Source organism: Solanum stenotomum, chromosome 8 (genome assembly GCF_019186545.1).
Source record: "Solanum stenotomum isolate F172 chromosome 8, ASM1918654v1, whole genome shotgun sequence".
In the NCBI taxonomy this organism is placed as follows: Eukaryota; Viridiplantae; Streptophyta; class Magnoliopsida; order Solanales; family Solanaceae; genus Solanum; species Solanum stenotomum.
Window position 1 is genome coordinate 54,897,499 of NC_064289.1, and position 21,723 is coordinate 54,919,221.

At 31.8% G+C, this 21,723-nt stretch overlaps 1 protein-coding gene and 1 non-coding gene across 2 annotated transcripts; both read left to right on the forward strand.

Moving 5' to 3' along the window:
* Nucleotides 1–331: 331 nt before the first annotated feature.
* Nucleotides 332–449, forward strand: LOC125875335 (U5 spliceosomal RNA). Its single transcript, XR_007447400.1, has one exon. It is a non-coding gene; the product is annotated as a U5 spliceosomal RNA (small nuclear RNA).
* Nucleotides 450–13,136: 12,687 nt separating this feature from the next.
* Nucleotides 13,137–19,628, forward strand: LOC125873960 (uncharacterized). The gene is made up of 3 exons (XM_049554777.1): nt 13,137–13,358; nt 14,521–15,330; nt 19,554–19,628. The coding sequence occupies exons 1-3, from the start codon at nt 13,137–13,139 to the stop codon at nt 19,626–19,628; spliced, it is 1,107 nt and encodes a 368-aa protein (XP_049410734.1).
* The last annotated feature ends 2,095 nt before the right edge of the window (nt 19,629–21,723 follow it).

A 21,723-nucleotide genomic window follows, 5' to 3' on the forward strand; every position in this document is an offset into this window, starting at 1 on the left:
TATCGATGAAAGTCTTTCACACAATCAGCGTTATGAGTTTACAGTTTAGTTATATCAATGAGAATCTTTCACACAATATAGCATTTAATACTTTTTATCTATATAATCTCATATATCTTCTTACCTTCCTATTTCTTGCAATTTATTTTATCACATATATAGAATGTCTCTTCTGTTTTCTTCCTCATATGAACAAGCAGAGCTATATATACTTTGATGTCTTACAAAAGTTGAGGAAAAAGAGTGAGTAATTCCCATATCGAAACAGAAAGCAAACGCACAAACTTGTTTTTATATAAAATGGTAACAAATAGTTATGCACAACTTACGCGGCTACGTAGTGAACACAAAGCGAACTATTCTTTCGCCTTTTACTAAAGAATACCGTGTGTGCATTGCAAATAGTGGCATACGCCTATTTTTGGAGGAGTTACTCTTTAGTGAGTATTCCCACAATTCTAGTTTTAACTTTTTATTGCAGTGTTTTCATAGAAAAAACATATATACGCATTAGAAGCAATTATAGAGTTACGGAGATAATAGTCAACTTGCTTCTCATATCTTGTCCACCATACTTCCTACTCGTATTGGATATCTTCTTTTCTAATTATATCTCATGTCCGTACATCCATCTCAGTATTCTCATTTTTACAACTTTCATCTTTTAAATGTAAGAGTTTTTGACTGGCCAACATTCTTCTCAAATTACAACATAACCAACCGATCTAGCCTCTATAAACTTCTCTCTAAGTTTAGGTGGCACGTTTTTGTCGCACAAGACTCTAGATATGAGCCTCCATTTTATTAATCTTGCTCCAATACGATGAATGACAACCTCGTCAATCTCCCCATTACCTTGAATAATTTTTATTTTATTTTTTTACCAAAAAAGCATTTTATTCATCTTCCAGCAAAAAAGTTACATATGATCTGAGGGAGATTACACTTAGTGAATTACTACTCCCTAATAAGAGAAGAGGATATCAAGCTATCCTATTTGAGATGAAGAAAATGCAAGAGGTGGCTTTTACTTTGGCTAGATTAACCAAGTGAGCCAATATAACACAATCTATATTATCTATTGCCAGTACACAAATTGCTCTCAAGGAGGTTCCCAAATCAGATCATTCCTCTTCTTCTTCATGGTTCTAAAGTTTGTCATCTCCCACCTATCCATGTTCATTAGTCCTTTTACTCTAGTCGGTAGTTCTGCAAAAACATCATATGCCATGTTGTTAGGATTGTCGTAACTAAGAGATGCCAGATGATCCGCAACTTTGTTTGCCTCTCTGTAGCAGTGGCTTAAAATGAAACCAGTAGTCTCCATATGAGCTTTCAATTCTCTCACTTCATCATAAATTCTCCATGGTATAGAGTTCATGTCATTCACACAATCCACCAAGACCTTGGAGTCACTTTCCGCTAAAATATAATCATATTCATTCCTCACACACCATTCAACTCCATACAACAAAGCTTTAGCCTCTGCCCAATTGTTGGTACCATGTCCAAGATTTAGTGAATACGCAAAAATAAGATGCCCACGGTGGTCTCGAATCACCCCTCCGCCTCCACAATAACCATCTTTACAACTTCCGACAGAATTAATCTTCACAAAGCTGTTAGAGGGCTTCAACCATTTAACCTGAACAATTCTTTTGTCGGAGATGTTGCTTATCAGTAAGTAACGGACTGATTCCCAGTCAGGTTCTACCTTAATCTTCTCAAATTATCCTTTAAGAATCAGGACTAAAGATGTAGAGATATTGTTAATACTTTTCTTTGTGTTGTAATAGTCCTTACCGTATTTAGCCCCACATCTTGCTTTCTACAATTCCCACAAAGTGATAGCAGGGAGACATTTCATTAGCATGTTCAGGACTGGATTCTTTGTTTTCCAAGTCCACCAGAACTTGATTAATATTCTGATGGGAATGTTATCGAAAGGAATCTCTAGTGGTCCACAAAGAATTGACCAAATCTTTTTTTCAAATTCCCCAGAGCAACTGAAGTGGTCAACATCTTCCTCCTGAGGTGATTTGCAGCAGCAACATTTTGACGGCATAGCAATTCCCATCTTTGTGAGTCTAGAATCTGTGGGGATTCTGTCTCTCACTACTCTCCACAGGATGAAACTCATCTTGAGGGGCACTTTCTTACACCAGGTGTTGGAATCAAACCAGCTCTTAGCATTCATCTGCCTCTAAATTTCCCAAGCCGAGGCCATTGTGAAGGAACCATTTTACGTTGGAGTCCAAATAGGCCTATCATCGATATTCAAGTTCAGATCTACATTCATACTATGAATATGCTCCATCACATGATTAGGTATGAAAATGTCCCAACCTCCCTAATGCCATTGTCCATTGATGTAGCTATCATAAATTTTTTGCTCTCTTGGTTTTCTATCATCAGGGAAAAATTGCCAGAGAGCTCCAAATCTTGTCAAATTATCTTGCCACACTGAGACATCTCCTCTGCGTATTTTCCACAGTACATATTGATCCATAGTACTTTTGATTTTGCACATAGCATTCCAAGAGTGAGAGTTTACCGAGTAACACCTCTTAATCACAGGATGAATCCTTTGGCAATACTTAGCCATTAGAAACTCCTTCCATAAAAAGTTAGTTGCCCTTACGGTCCACCACTGTTTGGTAGTAAAAGCTTTGCAAATGTCTGGAAGTCTTCTGAAAGAGACACCTCCTCCATCACATGGGTAGCACATCGAGTTCCAAGAGGCCCAGTGCATTTTTTTTCTCACCCAAACCACCCCAAAGAAATCTGTTAAACATGTTTTCCATTTGGTTTAGCACACCAATAGGAGGATGGATTGCTGCTAGGGTGTAGATTGGAAGCGAGTGGAGTACATGATTAATCAAAACACTTCTTCTGCTATTGAAAGAAATTTAGTTTGCCAACCTCCGATCCTGTAAAGTATTTTGCTCATCATTCCAGAGAATAAAGCATTGTTCTTCCTCCCTTCATATAGTGGGCTGCCCAAGTACTTGATTGGTAGACTTTTGTAAGTCATACCAGTGATCTCCTGAATCCTTTGCTTAGATTGGGAGTGTTCTTTGATAGAAAGTGACACACTAGATTTCATCTTGTTAACCTCTTGTCCTGAAACTTTTTCGTAGTTGCCCAAAACTTTCATCAGTAACTCCAGAGATCTCCTGCATCCACTAGAAAATAAGATAATGTCATCAGCAAATGCTAGATGATTAATGATTGGGCGCCTTTTATTCATGCTAAATTCAATGAATTCAGGATTATGATTAAGGTTGTTATGTTTAAAAAGAGAAATTCAGCACTAATAACAAATAAGGAAGGAGAGAGAGGGTCTTCTTGTCTGAGACCCCTATTGGATTGAAAAAAATAACACCTACTTCCATTAACTAGTAGGGAATACCAGTTACTAGAGATATGCCTAAAAATTAAGTCAATCCATAATTCACAGAACCCCATCCTTCTCATGAGAATGCACAGATAAGGCCAAGACACTCTATCATAAGCTTTAGTCATGTCTAATTTAAGAACAACATTGCCTTCCACGTTAGTAGAGCCTATGTCCTGATTAATTTCTCGAGCAAGAAGAATGTTCTCAGTAATAGATCTACCCTTGATGAAACCACTTTGATTATTACTACTCAAAAGTGGAAGCACCTTACTAAGTCTGGAATTCAGAACTTTAGAGAAAATTTTACTGATTACATTACAAAGGCTAATAGGCCTCATATCAGAAAATTATTGAGGGTGATTAACTTTGGGGATCATGGCAATGTTAGTATGAGTAAACCACTTAGGAAGACTAACACCACAAAAGAAAGAATGCAAAGCTTTAGTAACCTCAGGGGCTACCACTCCTCAACAAGTCTGAAAAAACTTAGTTGTGAATCCATCAAGCCCAGGGGCACTGTCAGGATCCATGGTCATCAAGTTGCTTCTGATCCTTTCCTCCGTCGAAAATGTTGTCAATGCATGGTTGATATCATCTGTGATAGTAATGTTGATACCCTCCAAGGCTTGGAAGTCATTATAGTCAGGGACCTGACCAAATATTCGCTTAAAGTACTTAACTCCTGCTTCGGCCACATTAGCATTACCTCCCACCCATTGTTGATCCTCGACCATTATCTTATTGATCCCAGTCCTTCTTCGTCTATCTTTGATAACCTTATGGAAGTGTGCTGAGTTTGTATCCCCATCTACTAGCCATCTCACTTTCATTTTTTATCTCAGAATGTTCTCTTGGATTTTTAAGTAAGACACATACTCAACTTTTGTCTTGTTGAGTGTAGTTTCTGTAGTTGCAGACCTGTCAGACTGCATGGTCTGTTCCAAATTTATGATCTCCTTTTCCAGTCTCTTGGAAACTTCATAAAAATCTCCATATGTAGCTTTGGACCAGGTGCTGAGATGAGTAGCAGTTTTTTTTAGTTTTTGATGAAGTACCCACATTGGATTTCCATGACATTCGATATTCCATATTCCTTGAACTGTATCGAGGAATTGAAGGTGTTTTGTCCAAGTATTAAGGAACCTAAAGTATCTCTTAAACTTATCTTCCTCACTAGAGAATTGGAACACCAAAGGTGCATGATCAGAAGAGGTTCTAGCCAAGTAAGATATTGTTGTTTTGGAGAAGTGATTAAATCATTCTGAATTATATAACATTTTGTCCAACCTTTTCCAGATAGTGCTCGGAGCATCCCTGTTATTACACCACGTAAATATGTTCCCCGCAAAACCAGCATCTTCCATAAAGTTTAAGAATTCAAAACTCTTCTCCAATCTATATGGGGTTCCTCCTAGCTTTTCCTCGACCTCAGCAATTACATTGAAATCTCCCACAATGCTCCAGGGACCTTGGAAATTTTTTGAGATGGAAACCAAGTCCTCCCATAAGTCTCTTCTCATGTTAGTCCTGCATTTGGCATATACCAAGGATATATGAAAGTTAGTCCCTGAGGTTGTATAATTAGCATAACATGTAACATGTTGCTCAGTATCATGAAGAATTGTGATATTGATATCGTTTGTCCACAAAAGCCAAATTTTGTTATTAACATTAGCATAAGAACCCTGCATGTCTAGCATCCTCATATAGTATTCTATCTGATCTGCTTTGACAAAGGGCTCTTATAGGCTAATGAAAGAAGTGTTAAATTGGTTTTTCATATTCTTAAGCCTTTCAAATGCACTTAGGGTCCTAACACTCCTAACATTCCATGAGATGATATTAATCATTAAAAACTATTAGGTATGGAACTAAGCATATTATTTTGAGAAGAATTATTACTTTCCACCATGGAACAATCTTTATCAGCTAAAGAAGTTCCTTCAGTGGCTAGTGTGATATGAACCGAATAAAGATTATTCTCGTTTGTAATGGTTTCCTTAGAGTTAGTAATAACTCCTTGATTTTCTCCATTGACTTTGTTGAATTCACTCTCAGGAGTTTGATCTGGAATATCATGAAAGTGGTCTTTCTCCATCTCTTTCTCTGAGACTGATTCATAGTGATTGTATTCATCTTCCATTTTGTCGTCTATTCCTGGGTTGTTGTTCTCTTTTGGCTCTTAGACCTGTTTTTTTCCTCGATCTACCGGGGCCAAGTTTTCTACAGCTTTCAAATTAACCTATTTTTTAGTGTGGAGTTTCTCTTCAACCATGTTGTTATTCTTTTTCTCCTTGTTGTCGTGAACCGTGAGGACTTTGTTGTTGTCCCTTCGTTGTGCATCATTTTCCTCCCTTTCTTCCTTATCTCATTTCTTACTTCTTGTTCTTCTTTCATAAAGGGGGCTAAAGGTCTCAACCACTTTCTTTTGTATTCTAGCCTTCATAATTGCAGCCTGGTTAGCATTCTGCTGTATCCATCTTGGTGTGGCGGTGACTTTCCTCTTGCCTCTTTTTGAGCTTATGTTTTCAATGTTAGGCATTTCCTGAGCTGTGAAAGTGATGCCAAACAAGTTGGAGGTTTCACTTGGTCTGTCTTCAGCCTTGTTTCCCACTTCCTTTACTGTAAAGATAAATTGATTCTCCGTTTCGATGGTCTTTTCATTACCCTGACCATTGTTCCCCTGAATTTTGATTTTTCCTTTCCCTTTAGATACTGTCATCCATCCTTCATCCTCTTCTGAACTTTTACTTTTAACTTCACTTCCACTTATTTTGTCCCCTTTGATTGTTGAACTTTCATTCCTTCCTTTCTGCATACCATTAGAGTTCGTTGACGCCTCATTCAGGTCTTCTACTTTCTTTTGTTGTTGCATTTGTGTCTCGTTTGTACTGCTTTTGTTATCACTTCCTCTGAGTTCAGGATGTAAAATCCTGCAGTTCTCGTCATTGTGACCCTGAAATTTAAATTAACATCTCTAGATTATCGTCTTACTATTTTAAGATGTTTACATTTTATTTTGTTAGTGAGAATGGCATAGTGGAAGTCTGAGTATTATATATGCAGCATGGTAGTTAAGATCAATATTACATATATATACTCCCTTGTTTGGGCAATCTAATCATGGGAAGTTGTATCTGTTTGCAACAAATTTTAAATATATGGAAAATAAATAAATCACACAAATAAAATCTGAAGAAACATAACTTTATTGATAAATATGCGAGTACAATTCTGTTCCTCCCTTGATTCTACTCTCCTAAGATATATCCATGATTCGAGGGCCATTATTGGCGTATTTCTCAAACTAGGATGATTTAGATTTGACCTATATGAATACTCCATCAATTTGCGGAATATTCGAGATCTTGATCTTTAAAATTACCCAAGAGTTTATGGGATATTTTGAGATGTCTTTTAAGGAAATTTAGTACCATTTATATAGGCATAAACTAGAGGGTTTAGGGTTGAGGAGCCTCCAAGAATTCTAATTGAAACTAAACACACCTTCTAGAGCCCCAATTCGAATTGAACACGTATTGTAGAGTCCACAAAATTTTAATGTCTACAGTATCTTCTAAATGTTTGCAATTGGATATCTAGTCGAATACGATCTTATATTGGAAACAATCTTTCTACCTCTCCTTAGGTAGCAAGTAGTAAAATTTGTGAACACCTCACCCTACTCAGACCTCACTTGTGAGTACTCTTGTAGGCCTTGCACAAAGATCTACTAGGAACCTCAATAGACCCAATATGGTCCGATCTTTTTATTGACATGCTCAAAACGGGATCTTAGTACATCTGGCTACCCTTAGGAACCTTAATGAGGACGAGGATTGGTATTGGATGTGTATGTGTTGAGTCCAATCCCAATAAGATGGTGTTGTAAAAGGGTAAGGTATGGGTATATAACACTTTCTCCAGACCCTATTTGTGAGACTAAATCGAGTATGTTATTATTGTATAAATTTGAAGAAAAAAAAGTAATAAATGGCTTAAGGTCAAAATATTTTGAAATAAATTAGACTTCCCACTCTATTCTGAAAGGCTTCGGACTATGTCACACGTATAGATAGATTTAATTATGGATATAAAAAAAATCGTAAACGTTAACTGATCAAATAAAAACGGTAAACTAAAAGTTGAATAGATAAATTCTTAATCAATGAGATCTGCATGTACTTTAAACTAAACTTTCCTTTATTTTAATAATATATCAAAATAACTTGAACTCCTAGTAACAAACCGGGAAAATTGAAAACTCTAAATCTATAGACTAAGTAGAATCTAAACATTATAGTAAATAACTTGCAAAATCAATAAATAATTGAATAAAGAGCACTAAAGCATTCTTTTAGGAACCCCAGATTTCTCTAATCTGTCTTCGAGTTGATCCTCTTTGTCCTTCAACTTCCAAAGTTCAGTTGTGGCCTCAAATCTTTCTTTCCTGGTATCAGTCCCACTTTCTTGCTGATTTTGAATATTATTTGCTCGCTGGTCTATCTCTTGTCTCGTATCTACGAGCTTCTCCCAGTTCTTCTCAATTGTTTTGCCTTTTGAGGTAGACATTCTTGCTTCAATTTGGTATGCAAGTACTATATAGAGTATCAAACTAGCCCGAACAACTGTAAATACAAAACTAACAAAGTTAATGAAAACCAAATTCAAATATATAATAAAAGTAGCTTTTTTTCTAATACATTAAAATAAAAAACATTTAATATCAATTTTGTGACCATGAACTTACATTGAGATGATGAAGCAACTCAGTTTATTACATGCATAATACTCCATTGGTTGTTTATATAGACATCAATAACTTAGTTTTTTCCTTAATTTTCTCTCTTTTTTACTCGTACAAATTAATGTAAATATTACTAAAAATAAGAATTTCCATATTTTGAAAGAAAGTCGTCAAGGAAAATATTGGAAAAGTAATAAACTCCAATAAAAGAGTGGACAAAGAAAAGAAAATTTTAATAAATGAAATAAGGAAATATAACATATTGGAAGAGAGTTCTTCTTTTTTATTTATTTATTTTGGGTTTGTTTCGTTCTTTTATGTTAGAGTAACTCAAGTTAGGAAAAAACTAGAAGAAAATTAAGTACCATCAAAACAAAATAATACAATAGTAAGAAAATAAATATGTTTTTACATTATGCTAGACTAACATTCTTCCCGTATAGTATTATTATTTTCTTATTTCATGGAAACATTTCCTTTTCTTTTTCCTCTCTGAATTTCTTGAGTTAAACTTTTCCTAAAATATATTTCCAAGTGTCTTAATTTCTTGAGATTAACTTTGCAATCGAATATATATTCCTTGTCTACAATATGGTAATTTTTGTTTTTAGTAGAAATAATATTTTTAATTGGCACTATTAAAACACAAAAAAATAATAAGGAATGAATTGCAGGCATGAGTTCTTTAACTTTATGTTCTTAGTTTTTCTTAAGAATGTAGCAATAATCACTACACCAAAAATGATTTTTAGCGGTAATTAATTAACAGTTATAGCTTAGTTGCCACTATATATATATATTTTTAGCGGCAATTAACACTTTTTGTAAATGTTCCTAAACCCTATAGTGATATTAGATCCAATGACAATTAACTAAAACCAATAAAGACTTTAGCGCTCTTTGTTAATTTGTATATTTAATATGGTAAAAAATGGTTTTGTTATAGTGAATGTTGCTCTTCTTTGTTCTTTACTATTTATTTTTTTTGTTTAATTATATAAAGAGGCTTATAGTATATTCATAGACAAAATCAATATGTTTTGACATAAGAAAAATATAGAAATTGTTAACATATTTTTGTTTGGTTTTTAATTATGTTGCATACTGCACAACTGATTTGAGTTTGACATACCTATCAAAAGCAAGAATGTTTTCTTCAAGATAAAATAACGAGAACAAACTATATTAAGTCATGATTATGATTCGAGGAAAGATAGATTTGATGTCTCAAATGATCTAGCTCAATGAATTAAAAGATAAAGAGACTAAGATCGAACACAAATTGATGAAAAATGGTGTTAGTTACCAGAATTTTTTTTAGTTTCTATTATGTCTTAGATTTAGGGATTTAGAACTTCGAATTTTATATTCCATTCACTAATTTTTTTTTCTTTATTTATTTTTAGATATTATAATAAAGGGAAGTGTTCTTTACTTTATTATATTCTTGGAGATCTCATTCATTAAGAATAACAATATGCAAATTATTTAGGCAAATATTTCAAGAAGCACTAGATTATTTTTTTGGTCAAAGCCTATAATTGCATGTAGGCAACCGTGTAGTAGTTTTATTTTCCTCAAAAACTCAAAATCATTCATTGTGATTGTTGAAATAATCTACCTTTATATATATAAAATATAGGAAGCATAGTATAGGTGAAAAATCACAATATTTTATTAACCTGCCCAAAACATGGTTAGGGTCTTAGGGGCATGAACTATAACCTATTGATTAACTCAAATTTGCCTATACATTTTTATACAAACAAACTTTGGAACCAGTTGTTTATAAATTAACCAAATTAAAATTGGCCATGAACATATATGTATATATCCAAAGAATGCAACATCTTCATCAACATGCATAAACATTGACGATCAAACATACCATTTTACACTTCCAAATAATCATAACAAAGTGAAATGAGAGCATTAATAAGGATTATGGTGTGATAAATAAGATCTTTTCATCCTTAATCAAAAGTCTTGGATTCAATTTCTGAGTATGGAAATAATCTTATTAGGGAGCACTTTTTCTTTTACACGACGCAAATCCCGATTAATTGAGACCCAATGTGAGTATTAAACATCTAGGGTAAAGAGAGTGACATTATGTTGTATGATTGGTTTAAGACAAACAATTTTATTTAACTGAAATAAAAATGTTAAGACTAAAAGTTGAATAGATAAATTCTCAAATCAATGCGATCCGCATGTACTTTAAATTAAACTTTCCTTTATTTTAATAATATATCACAATAACTTGAACTCCTAGTAACAAATCTGGAAAAACGAAAACTCTAAATCTATAGACTAAGTAGAATCTAAACATTATAGTAAATAACTTGAGAAATCAATAAATAATTGAATAAAGAGCACTAAAGCATTCTTTCAGGAACCCCAGATTTCTCTAATCTGTCTTCGAGTTGATCCTCTTTGTCCTTCAACTTCCAAAGTTCAGTTGTGGCCTCAAATCTTTCTTTCCTGGTATCAATACCACTTTCTTGCTGATTTTGAATATTATTTGCTCGCTGGTCTATCTCTTGTCTCGTATCTACGAGCTTCTCCCAGTTCTTCTCAATTGTTTTGCCTTTTGAGGTAGACATTCTTGCTTCAATTTGGTATGCAAGTACTATATAGAGTATCAAACTAGCTCGAACAACTGTAAATACACAACTAACAAAGTTAATGAAAACCAAATTCAAAATATCGCATATAATTAAAGTAGCTTCTTTTCTAATACATTAAAAGAAAAAATATTTAGTATCAATACTGTGACCATGAACTTACATTGAGATGATGAAGTCTTAATCAGTTTATTACATGCATAATACTCCATTGGTTTGTTTATATAGACATATTACTTGGTTTTTTTCCTTAATTTTTTCTCTCTTTCACTCGTACAAATTAATGTTAATATTACTAAAAATAAGAATTGCCATATTTTGAAAGAAAATCGTCTAGGAAAACATTGGAAAATTGAAAAAGTAATTAAACTCCAATAAAAGAATGGACAAAGAAAAGAAAATTTTGATAAATGATTTAAGGAAATATAGCATATTTATTTTGGGTTTGTTTCGTTATTTTATTTTAAAGCAACTCAAGTTAGGAAAAAAAACTAGAAGAAAATTAAGTACCATCAAAACTAACTATAATAATAAGAAGAAAAAAAAAATTACATTATGCTAAATTAACGTATTATTTTCCCGTATAGTATTATTATATTCTTATTTCATGGAAACATTTCCTTTTCTTTTTCAACTCTTAATTTCTTGAGTTTAACTTTTCTTAAATATATTTCCAAGTGTCTTAATTTCTTGAGATTAACTTTGCAATCGAATATATAGTCCTGGTCTACAATATGGTAATTTTCGTTTTTAGTAGAAATAATATTTTTAATTGGCATGATTAAAACACGAAAAAATAATTAGGAATGAATTGCAGGCATAAGTTCTTTAACTTTATGTTCTTAGTTTTTTTTTTAAAATGTAGCAATGATCGTTACACCAAAAAAAACAATACATCCATTCTGACACAAACTAACCTTCGATATAGCTTTTGTCATATTTTATCATCTCGTAAAATATGAGTCAAAAAAACATCTCAAGCGAAACTCAAATACCAATTTATCACAAATTTCAAGAAATCACAAAATTCAACCTTAATTTATCCCAGTCCTCAAATATATACAACTGATAAAAATTGTTGTTTTAGACGATGCATACGTAGAAAGTCTATTTGGTTCTAGTAATTACTTTACTAGATTTTTCTTTTTTTTTCTTTCTATAGTGGAGAGTCGAATTTGTTGATTCTCAAATACGAAGGTATCAAATGGGCTATATCAAACTCACATGCCCAGTAACCTATGTGTGGTATTTAAAACGTCTTCCTAGTTATATTGTAAATCTTTTAGATAAACCTCTTAAAAGAATTAGAAGGCCTAAGAATCTTCTAATGCATTGTTTCATCGATGTGGGACATATATATAATGAAAGTATGAAACATTTGAAGAAAATTAATTTAGGCCCATTGAAAAGGGGAAGGTAGTAAAGAGAAGGTTTAGTAGAATGTTGAATCCAACACACTTTGAAATTGAATGTTGAAACTATAATCTTGGCTATAAAACTTTGGTTTACACTTTTTTTTTCTTTTAACCTGCAATTTGGGATTATTGAATGGATGGAGCTAGAATTTTGATTATGGATGCGACTAAATTTATTAGTTTTTATTCAAATTCTATACTATGTATCATAAGAAATTATTGAATACATATAAATTTAAAATTCAACAATATAAAATGCTTAGAATTTTGAATCAATAAACTTTAAATTTTAATTATGCCTTTAAAGTCGGAAAATTTCAGATATGCTACCACTAATTATGGTCAATGTCTTTATTGTATGCCTCATCATATTTGAGTGGATCCAAATGAATTGAAATACTCCCCTGTTCAAGTTAATTTGTCATTTATTCTTAAAATATATTTTTATTTTTATTTGTCACTTTTGACATATTAAAAAAAGTTTTTAAAAAAAAATCATGTTTTACCCTCAGTATTTAATACTTATTCTCCAAATCATTTTCCAAGACCTAATACTATTAAACATCATTTAATAGGGATAGTTTGGTAAAATACTTATATCAATATTCCCCTTCATCCAATAGTACTTGTCCATTATTGACTTTGCAAACTTCTTAAAAAACTATAAATAGAAGGATAGTTTTACTATATTACCTTTTGAATATACTCCCTCTATCCACTTTATTGTTATGATTTCCTTTTTTAGAGTCAAACTATAAGAACTTTGACTAACATTTTATGATGTATTTTTTCATCATATTGATATGCAAGAAATTGCAATTTATAGTACTTTTTGTATAGTTTTTGAATATCTAAATTTTTTGTTTAAAATATCGAATTAATGTAATANTGTGAATATTTAATTTTATAGGTAAAATAATTCTTACAATCAATTCATCAAATCACAAATGGATAAGTTTCTCATCAAGTTACCAAAGCCAAAAGATGGCCAACCAAGTTCTAGCTCTAATCAACCATTTGTGAGTTCACAAGTTGCTCCGGAAGTTCAAAGACATACAAATTCTTTTCCACTTTCAAATATGGATAATATGCTTGATTTTAAATCTCTTGAAGCAGATCCCAAAGATCGAATGCCTATTTCATCTTATGGTCCTAATATTCGAGATGAGGTAAGGAGGTATTACATTCAAAAAAAGCCATGTCAACCTGTTGATCATATCTTCCTTAAAACTAAGTTAGGAGATAAAATGCGTCAATTTCGACCAACTTGGTTTGAGAAGATCTCAATGGTTGGAATATAGCATTAAAGCAGACGCGGCATTTTGTTTGTGTTGTTATTTGTTCAAGAATGAACTTGAAAGTCGTGGAAATGCCGGAGATTCATTTACAAGAGATGGTTTTAGGTGTTGGAACAAAGCTTTAGAAAGATTCAAAAAACATGTTGGTAAGGTAAATAGTATCCATCATAAATGTTTCAATAGGATGTAGCAAGATTTCTCTTGACATCGGGATTTTCATTTCGTGGACATGATGAAAGTGAAGGTTCTGAATATAAGGGTGCTTTTCTTGAACTTTTGAAATGGTATGGGGATTGAAGTTTTGATGTGGGAAGAGTAATATTAGGTAATGCTCCACAAAATGATATGATGATTTGTCCGACAATTCAAAAAGATATTGTGGAGGCTTGAGCTAAAGAAACAACTAAGGCTATCATTGAAGACTTGGACGGTGATTATTAATATTAGTTGATAATCAAATTAAAGGATGTTTCTCATAAGGAGCAAATGGCTCTAATTTTGAGATATGTCAACAAAAATGGAATGGTGATAGAGCGATTCTTGGGTATTGTCCACGTAAATGATACATCTTCTCAATCATTAAAAAAGGCAAGCTTTTGGATCACTCATTATGTACATTCAAAATACGTGGTCAAGGTTATGATGGGGCTAGTAATATGCAAGGGGAAATAAATGGTCTCAAGTCTTTGATTTTACAAGATACGTCATCTGCATATTCTATTCACTGTTTTGCTCACCAATTGCAAGTGGCACTTGTAGGTCTTTCCAAAAAGAATTCGGATGTGAATAATTTTTTTATTCTCTCACTAATATTTTGAATACTATTTGGAGCTTCATTTAAATGCAGAGATTCACTTCGACAACATCAAGAAGATAAGTTGGAAGAGTTGCTTAAATTTGGAGAAGTTCATACAGGGCAAGGTTTGAATCAAGAACGTGGCCTCCAACGACCGGGTGATACTCGTTGGGGTCTCATTTTAAAACCTTGGACAATTTCCTGATTCTTTTTTCTTCAATTGTTAATGTGCTTAAGGATATGAAACGTGATTGTCCATATCATCTTGATAGATTTGCGGCGGAAAATCTTTTGAGCAAGACTCATGAATTTGAATTTGTCTTTATGTTGCACTTGATGTTTAAGGTGTTGCTATTGACGAATGAGTTGATTAAAGTTTTACAAAAGAAAGATCAAGATATCGTTAATGCTATGGGATTGCTTGACCTGTCAAAGAAACGATTGCAAATGATGAGAGAGGATGAATGGGACTCTATGATGGATGAGGTTAACTTATTTTGTGGTAAACATGGAATTTCAATTCCCAAAATGAATGAAGACTACTCTAATGGGAAGTCGAAGCGTAAGAGGTCCAATATTTCATATTTGCATCACTTTCGTGTGGAAGTATTTTATGTCGTCATTGATTTGGCACTTCAAGAACTCAATAATCGTTTTGATGTGGTGACTAGTGACTTGCTCCTCAGTATGACTAGTTTGAGTCCGGTTGATTCATTTGCTAATTTTCACAAGGATAAGATAATGAAACTAGCCGAGTATTACCCAAGTGAGTTTGATGATAAAGAGATTCGGGAACTCAATTTTCAACTTGATGATCTTATTGTCTATACTCAAAAGTGTGATAGCAAGTTTCTCAACTTGAAGGGAATCAAGGATCTTGCAAAAGTGATGATAGAGACAACTTGGTCACTTGTGTATATACTTGTGAAGCTAACTTTGACTATTCATGTTGCTACCGCAACCGTGGAAAGAGCATTCTCATCAATGAAGTACATAAAGAATGATTTGCGTAATATGATGGATGAAGATCTTTTGAATGGTTGTTTAGTTTGCTATATAGAGTGTAGTATATTTAAAAATGTAAGTAATGATGCCATTACGGACTGTTTTCAAAATATGAAAACTCGTCGAGGACAATTGTAAGTGAATGATGATTTTTGCTAATATATTACTATATAAATATTGCTACTACCTACTTGCTCGTCAACTTGTTCTCACCGTAAAATTTATATAATTGAATTAATTGTATATTTTGAAGATAATGGTGCCCCCATGTTCTTGAGATCCTGGATACGCCGCTGACCACCAACAACCCCTTGATTTCTCCCTCTCCTCACCATTTTTCAACAACCAGTCAGCCAAATGATCCCCACACTACCTATTTTATTCCTTTTCCAGATCCACCAGCGAGCTCAAAGCTCGCCACCACCAAACCACCCCGTTTCCCTCTCCGACCAGACCCAAAACCCCACCAGACCATGTTACCATCAAACAACACCACTCCAATCGGAGGATTAGTGTGGGTACCAATCATGACGGTCTGGATCGTGACATTTAAGTACCCAATAAAAAGAATTTTTTATTATAATTATATATTACATATCAAATAAAAAAAAAATCTTTTTATAAATATTTTAACAATTCAATTTAACCCAATTAAAATGAACTGAACCAATAAAAAATTATCCAAACTTAAACAAGTCAAGTGTATTATTATGGAATAATTTTGTCACCCTTAATTATTAGCAGGGGCGGAGCCACCTTATACTAAGGGGTTCATCCGAACCCTCTTCGGCGGAAAATTACATTAATTATACATGGTTAAAATATTTTTTTATGTGTATATAATAGATGTCGAATCCCCTTCGACTACTTCGTGTATCTATTTCTACAAATTTTAAACCCCCTTATTGAAAATCCTGACTTCGCCACTGATTATTAGGTATAAATCTTCTATGTTGTATTCCATTAGTAATTAAACCTCATGTTCCCACATACCCCACTTACTCCTCTTTTAAAGAAGGAATGCAACTTTGGACCCAATATGTCACTTTGTATAGACAAAAAAACCTACATCGGTTCACAAACATTAGATAAATTCATTCTAAAATTAATTTCGAAATTAATTATCATGTATATAAAATGTTTACTTAAATTATATAAAATATTTTTGAGAATACATATACACTTTATATATCTAACTTACTAATAATATTCCTTAACATATATTTGTACTATAAACCTCCTCTGGAAGGTGTTTTCAGGGCATGAAAAAACAAATAAGAAACTCAAATATTTTTCAAAAAATATTTTCCTGAGAAGCACATTTTCCTTTCTACCAAACACACCTCAGAGGAAAAATGAAAGACCAACTTGTTCATTTGATTAAATAAAGTGTATATAGAACATGTTCTATTGCAGGTCTTCAAAAGACTAATTAGACACGCATAATAATTTAATTAAGATAATGAATCTTTTTCTACTATGGAAAGATGATGGGTTATAGAGGATTATACATTATATTCATGTGCTGAAATACAATTTAATTAATTAAATTAATTGGGTAGAAACAGTAAGAAAGTAGAATATGATTGCATAAAGTTAAAAAAGGGAAATATTATAGGACCACAAAAGCCAATTGTGACATGTCTTCTTCCAAAGTTGGTAGTAACAACTATACTTTTGTCACCTAGTGTGATAATAGATATGTGTGCATAAATCCTAACATGGTACTCCCTTCGTCCCATTTTATATAGGGTAATTTGACTCGATATAAAATTAAAGAAAAAAAAAGAGTTTTAAAAATTATGGGTCTAAAATAAATAATAAAAATTTGTGCGGCTATAAATCACTTCATTAAGGATAAAATGAATATTTTAAAATTAAATTGTTACTTAATATATAAATGTATCATTCTTTTTTAAACTGACTGAAAAGAAAAGTAAATCATATAAATTGAGACAGAGAAATTACAATTTTCACAATCACTATTTCCGATCAGTTTACAAACATAACAAAAAAAAGGTTAAAATATGGAAGACCGGTCCACAAAATGGAACTAGTGTTCAGTCATAGTTGATTTCACCTTTTTGCAGGGTGATGACACAGTAAGTGTGGATCAAAGATTATTATTTTGTCATTATTGAATTCCAACTTAGGGCTCCTTTCTTTACGGTTAAGTGGATTTCACTTCTTCTATTCTAAACTACTATTTGCCTATTTGGGGCTTAATTTTCACCATCAAAGTCAGATTCGTTGATGACAACATCAACATGCCTTCTAATTGTAGTTGACTTCAAGCACACCTAAATTATTCATAATTATCTATTTACAAACTTACACTCAATAGTCAATCAATTTATTTTTCCGTTATTATAGTATGTAAAGTCTAACTTATAAAAGTGCCTATGAATTAGTTTTTTTATATATATACTCCTTTTTATTTTTACTTGTCTCATATATCAAAATAGATATTTTATTCTATTTATCTATTTAAGCATATCATAAGAGTTTTGTTAATGTCATATTGTCCTTATTATTAAATAACTTTATAACATACACTCTATTTCATATTAAGTGAATTTGTAAGGTAATGTATACTTATTAAGGAAAAAAAATTAGGACATAAATTGAACATCACTTTTAACTTTTACCTTTTAATTATTATCAAAATATTCTTAAAAATAGAAATAATTCAAAGTAAAATCATAAATACGAGCAATTAAAACTTTTAAACTTATCGCCTAAAATATGTAATGAACAACAAAAATGAAAAAGAATTCACATATTTATCTTAAACTTTGAATAATTCACTTACTTTAAACAAAAAAAAATCTCAAAATTAATTTGTCTTAACATGTGTAATTTTTTGTACGTGTAAAATTCATTTAAATAATTATCTGAGCTGTGTAGTCAATATCCATCTTTGCGTGCCAACTGTCAAAACCACATTTAATGATTAATAATTAGTAAATGTTCAAAACAAATTAGTATTTATTATTAAATGTTGCATTACTCAACATGTTCATTTCGTCCAGTTCTCCATGTCACTATCACTCATTAAGAGGTTGTTTTGTACGGAGATCAATAACGCAAGAATTAGTAATGTAGAAATTAGTAATACATGGTTTATTTTTATCAAGTGCTTGATTCATTATTTTCCACCTCATCTTGTGTTTGGATTAAAACTCTATAAAAAAAACTTTCTTTCAATTATACCCTTGAATTATTATTATGTAATTGGATCAAGGTAGATAATTGTCTGACAATATTATTGTTTATGACCTTCTAACTAATTTTGTTGTCATGTTTGTTATTTTTTTCACTTGAATTATTTGAGTATAAATAATTGTCATCTTAATAAATTGATCAGTCACAAAATGTCAATTTTCAATTTAAAAAGATGGACCATCTACTTTTAAAACTGAAAAAACGGTAAATAATAGTAAAATTGAGTAAACCATCTAACATTTACACATATAAATTGCAATTTATAGTTTTAATATGTATACAATTTTATAAATTGTTTAAAATACAAATAATTAAAAAACCACACATACACATTTGCCTTTTTAATTAGTAAATGTTAAACAACTCACATTTCAAATACGTATTGATTTCTATCGGAATTATTTAGTAACAAACAATTCTCTTGTAAGCTAATTTATTTAAATAAATTTACTAGTACAAATATAAAACATAAAATCAAGAAAAAAAATAAAATGATTAAAATGATTTGAGGGATATTTTTGTCTTTTACATAGACTTATCTCATGGTATTAAATCCTATGTATTACTAATACCTCCAAAGGGAAGGTGTTAGTAATACATCTTCTAATACCATGTAGGGTGTGGATTAGTTATACATAGGCCGAAATTCTTACCAAACATGGTACTAAATAATACCATACATGCATAATACATGGACTATTTATCATAATACTGCCTACCAAACGACCCCTAAATAGACTCAAATTTTAAATCATTGTACTAACAATTATACACACTTTGGATAGAGATGGATTTTAGAATTTTAATTATACTGCTTTTTTTTATGTGAGTTTGATCAGCACAATTAAGATTTCAATTTTATGAATTTTGAATTAATGTGTGAGTTATTAGTTTCGTCCTTGAATTGATCAATATAAGTAATTTCATGTACAAATGAAAATGATGAAATAAAAAGAAGGTGCTTTGATGAGAGTAAAAGTCTTGAGTTTATTGAATCTTTTCGAAATGATCTTGATTTGTTTTGGTCTTATATTGTGCAGGTATTAGTAATATCTTTGCTTAATGGGTCAAGTGAAATTATGTCGAAATTAGAGCTAAACGAATCAAGAGATTAAGAAAATTACACTTTATTGGAGTGAAAAAGCTCACATGATTGCACATCATCAAGTTTCAATCACGAGGGCAAAAAAGAATGGGAGTTGGCAGCCCTATGTGGTCAACAGCGCGAAGTGACTCCAACTGTGTACTCGCGCAGGACCTCGATGAAATAATCCTAAATTAAAGATATTTTTGAAATTTTAAAGAGGAAGACTTCATGCTTTATAAGGAGAACTGGTCCCAAAACTTAGGAGAACTTGAAAAAGCAGAAAAATCACAAGACGCAAGAAGAAGAACGAAGAATGAAGAAGGGTACACCGCTCTTAATTGATAGTTTTATGAAGTAATCAAAAGAGCTTGAAAATTATTGTTAACGATTGGAGTTAGAAAGTATTCTCAAGAAGCTTTCTTAAAACTAGCCCTTCCAGAACATCTATACACATGTTTACTTTGTTACATGACTAAGTCTATTGGAAGTGAAATTCAAAGAGTTTTATTTATTGATAGAAATAGTAATCAACTTTTGTATTCGTAAGAAGCAAAAATATTCATTTCTGAACCTTAAACTATAGCATATTCTTAAATTGTAACTTTGCTATCCTATTCACCGTGTTCCTAATTTCTTTAATTGATAATCAAATTTTGATATTTTTCTCAAGTTCTATTGCCTTACTAGTGTTAAAATAATTTACGTTCTTCAACATAGTGATTTTACCACACAACTCTCAAGATTTGACTTTCTGGATAATACTCAAGGAAATTATATTGAATTTCTACTAAAATCAATCCATGTAGATACGATTCTTGACTATACTAATTTTAACTAGCGAAGCGCTTAGATATATTGTGTTTTGTGCTGGTAAATTTTGGTGTCGCCGTCGCCGAGAATTGGCAACAATTAATTTTTGATAGATTCTTTTGTGTTAATTCATATTTTTATTTGTTTATTTTTAATTAACATCTCTAGTTCGCTATTTTCACAGGCAAAAAATACTAAACCACAACTCTGACGTCTGACATGATCTTCCTCAAAAGAAATCATCAGAAATAACTCAGAGTTGACAAGAGCTCTACGCTTGCTTAAGAAGCAACTTGTTGAGAGGATTTTAGGGCAATCTCAAAGTTAGAATACAATAGCTAATTTGTTGAAAGCATGACTCTAGATGATCCACTCAATCATGTTAATCTAAATCGTCCACCTGAAGTGGAAGATAATGCAGAACAAGAGATTTTAGAAAGTCACCATGCAATTGGAAAGAAAAGAGAAAGTACTCTTGTTTCTTTCGTTGAATTTCTTATCAAAATTCATTTTTATTAGTTTATTATTTTTTGCACCTAGTTTTTATATTAAAAATATTATAATCAAGTTTGTTAAATTATTTTGTAGGAATCTATGTTAAATTACTATTCTTAAAAATAGTATTTCTGACACACCTTAAAATACAAAAAATTCCAAATATTTCGGTAATTTTCCAAATATTACTAACAACACTTCAAATCCAAATTATATTATAGTAATAAGCTTTACATTACTCGAGCACAATCATATATGTGTGACATCACCGAAAGATATGATTTAGCGGATGTGATTGCTCCTTCTTTAACTAGAGAGCAGTTCTTCCTCAAATGGAGATCCACGCAATGTGAATTTGAATTAATTGACCTCTAACTAAATCAATTAAACTTTAATACAGATATCAAACGTCGAATAACAATCAAATAATAAATAAATATATGTATGCCACTAGTCAAACTAAAAGGGTATATATATAGATAGTCCCACATGACCAAACAGAGGTTGTAGTGCATGTGTTTCATGTTCCTATTTTAAAATGTGAACAAACATTATTAAAGCACACTCTATTATTCATATTTTTGGATTTTGGGTCTTTCTCGAACTGCGTAAATACAGATGGCTTATGTACTATAAAAAAAATCCTTTTATAATATTTTTTTTTAAGTTTATAGTAATAAATGAATTATTAAAGCAGAGTTAACATTAAGTTCGAGGTATTATGAAGACAAACTTAAAAGTGAAGGTTTCAACTTGAGCAAGACCAAGATAAAATATGTAACGCGCAAATTCAGTAACCTGACTCATGAAGCAAAACA

Coding starts and splice junctions, on each gene's coding strand:
- LOC125873960 (XM_049554777.1), top strand. CDS start 13,137: ATGGATAAGTTTCTCATCAAGTTACCAAAGCCAAAAGATGGCCAACCA. Junction 13,359..14,520: donor GTCCTAATATTCGAGATGAG/GTAAGGAGGTAT, acceptor AATGTGCTTAAG/GATATGAAACGTGATTGTCC. Junction 15,331..19,553: donor ATCTTTTGAATGGTTGTTTA/GTTTGCTATATA, acceptor TATATTGTGCAG/GTATTAGTAATATCTTTGCT.